Here is a 1,983-nt window from a genome sequence, read left to right as displayed (position 1 = left end):
TTTAGAATAAAATGATATTTAAATAGTGACTTTTCAGTTTAGTATTGAATATACTGCAATTTAAAATTAGTATAGGAATTTAACATGTCAGATTCTATTAGATTTAGTATTTTAAGTTTGTAAGATGTCAGTACCGAATCAGAATTGATACAAAATTATAGAATTTGAATTATCTTTTCGCTTATTCTATAAGACTGTGTGAATTTTTATAGTATTATAATAACTTAAAGGGAAATAAAATATTTGAAAACGTACTCCGCAGATTCAAGTAAAAATAGATAAACAGTATAGCTTCTCAATATTTATTCATTATATGATAATTCTGATATTAATTTACATATACACAAATAAAACATATGAATACCATATGATGCCAACTCGGCATGTACCAGTACATTTATTCATATTCCACACAATACCAACACAACTTTGCAGTCTAACTGTCAAGTGTTCAAATTTCTACGAAATTGAAAGTACTATATTTTCATATCAAACAGTTGTTGTTACGGTAATTGTCTAGACTGATTTTCCTGCGTGATCTTGGTGAATAACAGGTTATCTGAGATAAATGGTTATACCTTCCAAATCGTCTGATCGCTTCCATTGCATAATTTTTATAGCGTAAGAAGTCACAATTACAATTCAATGGATTACCTGTTAAGTCAACAATAATCGGCACAGAACCAGTGAGATAGTCCGGCATGTTCAGTGGAATGGTTGTAACGAGATTATTCGAAAGATCAGCCACCAGCGGTTGAGATCGCGTGTTCATCCTTTTAAAGGGTGCTCCCAAGAAATCAAACTTTGAGATTTTATTTTTAGACATATCTAATAATGTGAGTTGTGGAAAAGATTTCCTCCAATCAATTAACTCTTGAGGAACTCTCCTGTATCCATTGTCAGCAATAAGAAAAGTTTGAAGTTTTGGGTATTCGGAATAAGCAGTCATCAGTCGTATATACAATTTACTGCGAGTTCTGCTAAGACTTTGATCAATATAATTTAGCTCGGAATAATTGCATCTATACCTTTTTTGCTTCGACTTCTTAATCAACTCATCGGCCGATGACATTAAAAGCGCTTCATGTCTTTTACTCAAACGTTGATCGTTTATATTTGGGAACATGTATGATATATTACGTCTAACTGCGCTCCGTAAAGTTTGTTGTCCACAGTCGTATTCCTGAGTTACTGGTTTGTATATAATATCAAATATACTATCTAGATTAGAAACAATGACGATATTATCCAAAGATAAATCTTGTAGCTCATCTTTCAGCCTTGTTGGGTTATTAAACTCCGAAGCATATCCTTCTAGTATACATCCTTCAATAGTAAGTTTAACCAGTCCATTAGCTTTCATTGGCCATGGAATGTAAATTCGTCCATTCGAACTACAGGTTATATCTAAGGAAACTTTGACTGCATTTCCAAGCCCAGATGTCCATTGTCTGAAGTCAATAAAATTTAAGCGAGTGTCTACATACATTTTACATTCTCTAACGCCATTAGATCTGTTCACCGGACAGTTCCTATTAAAGTAACCCCGAGACTGACATATGACTGTTAATATCAGATTGATTCCTACTAGTAATCCAAAAATATGTCTGAACAACATTTTCTCAGTTTCAATATAAAACTACGAACGTTAACTTTGGCTGTATTTATATTTACTAGAACATTTCCTACGTCATTAATTTCAAAAGGTAGGATTACCTTCGGGCATAATATGAAATAATGACTGAACATGTAGTGTGGTTCGTATGAATGAATTGTGGTTTCAGGATAACCATACGAATATTATTTATGTTTTGTTGTCATCATGTGAAAGGCCATTATTTCTTGAATGTTCTCAGACAAATATTGCAAAAAACAAATATCTATTCGAAATTCAAGTAGGGAAACGAAAAATTACAATTGATAAACTATAGCTAAATTATTCTCAAACACCCATTTAATGGAATGAGATAACATAAATGTGGT

General features: G+C 32.2%; 1 protein-coding gene across 1 annotated transcript; it reads right to left on the bottom strand.

The window, feature by feature from the left end:
• Positions 1 to 288: 288 nt before the first annotated feature.
• On the bottom strand, positions 289 to 1,689 carry LOC139523506 (uncharacterized). The gene has a single exon (XM_071317564.1). It carries the CDS (start codon positions 1,616 to 1,618, stop codon positions 485 to 487), a length of 1,134 nt encoding a protein of 377 aa, XP_071173665.1. The 5' UTR covers positions 1,619 to 1,689; the 3' UTR covers positions 289 to 484.
• Positions 1,690 to 1,983: the final 294 nt, after the last annotated feature.

This window comes from Mytilus edulis, chromosome 5, assembly GCF_963676685.1.
Source record: "Mytilus edulis chromosome 5, xbMytEdul2.2, whole genome shotgun sequence".
Lineage (NCBI taxonomy): Eukaryota > Metazoa > Mollusca > Bivalvia > Mytilida > Mytilidae > Mytilus > Mytilus edulis.
The sequence above is the reverse complement of the archived record's forward strand: the minus strand, read 5'-3'. Positions and strand labels throughout refer to the sequence as shown.

Bases quoted from the DNA above. Each gene is read 5' to 3' on its own strand.
- LOC139523506 (XM_071317564.1), bottom strand. From the start codon at position 1,618: ATGTTGTTCAGACATATTTTTGGATTACTAGTAGGAATCAATCTGATA.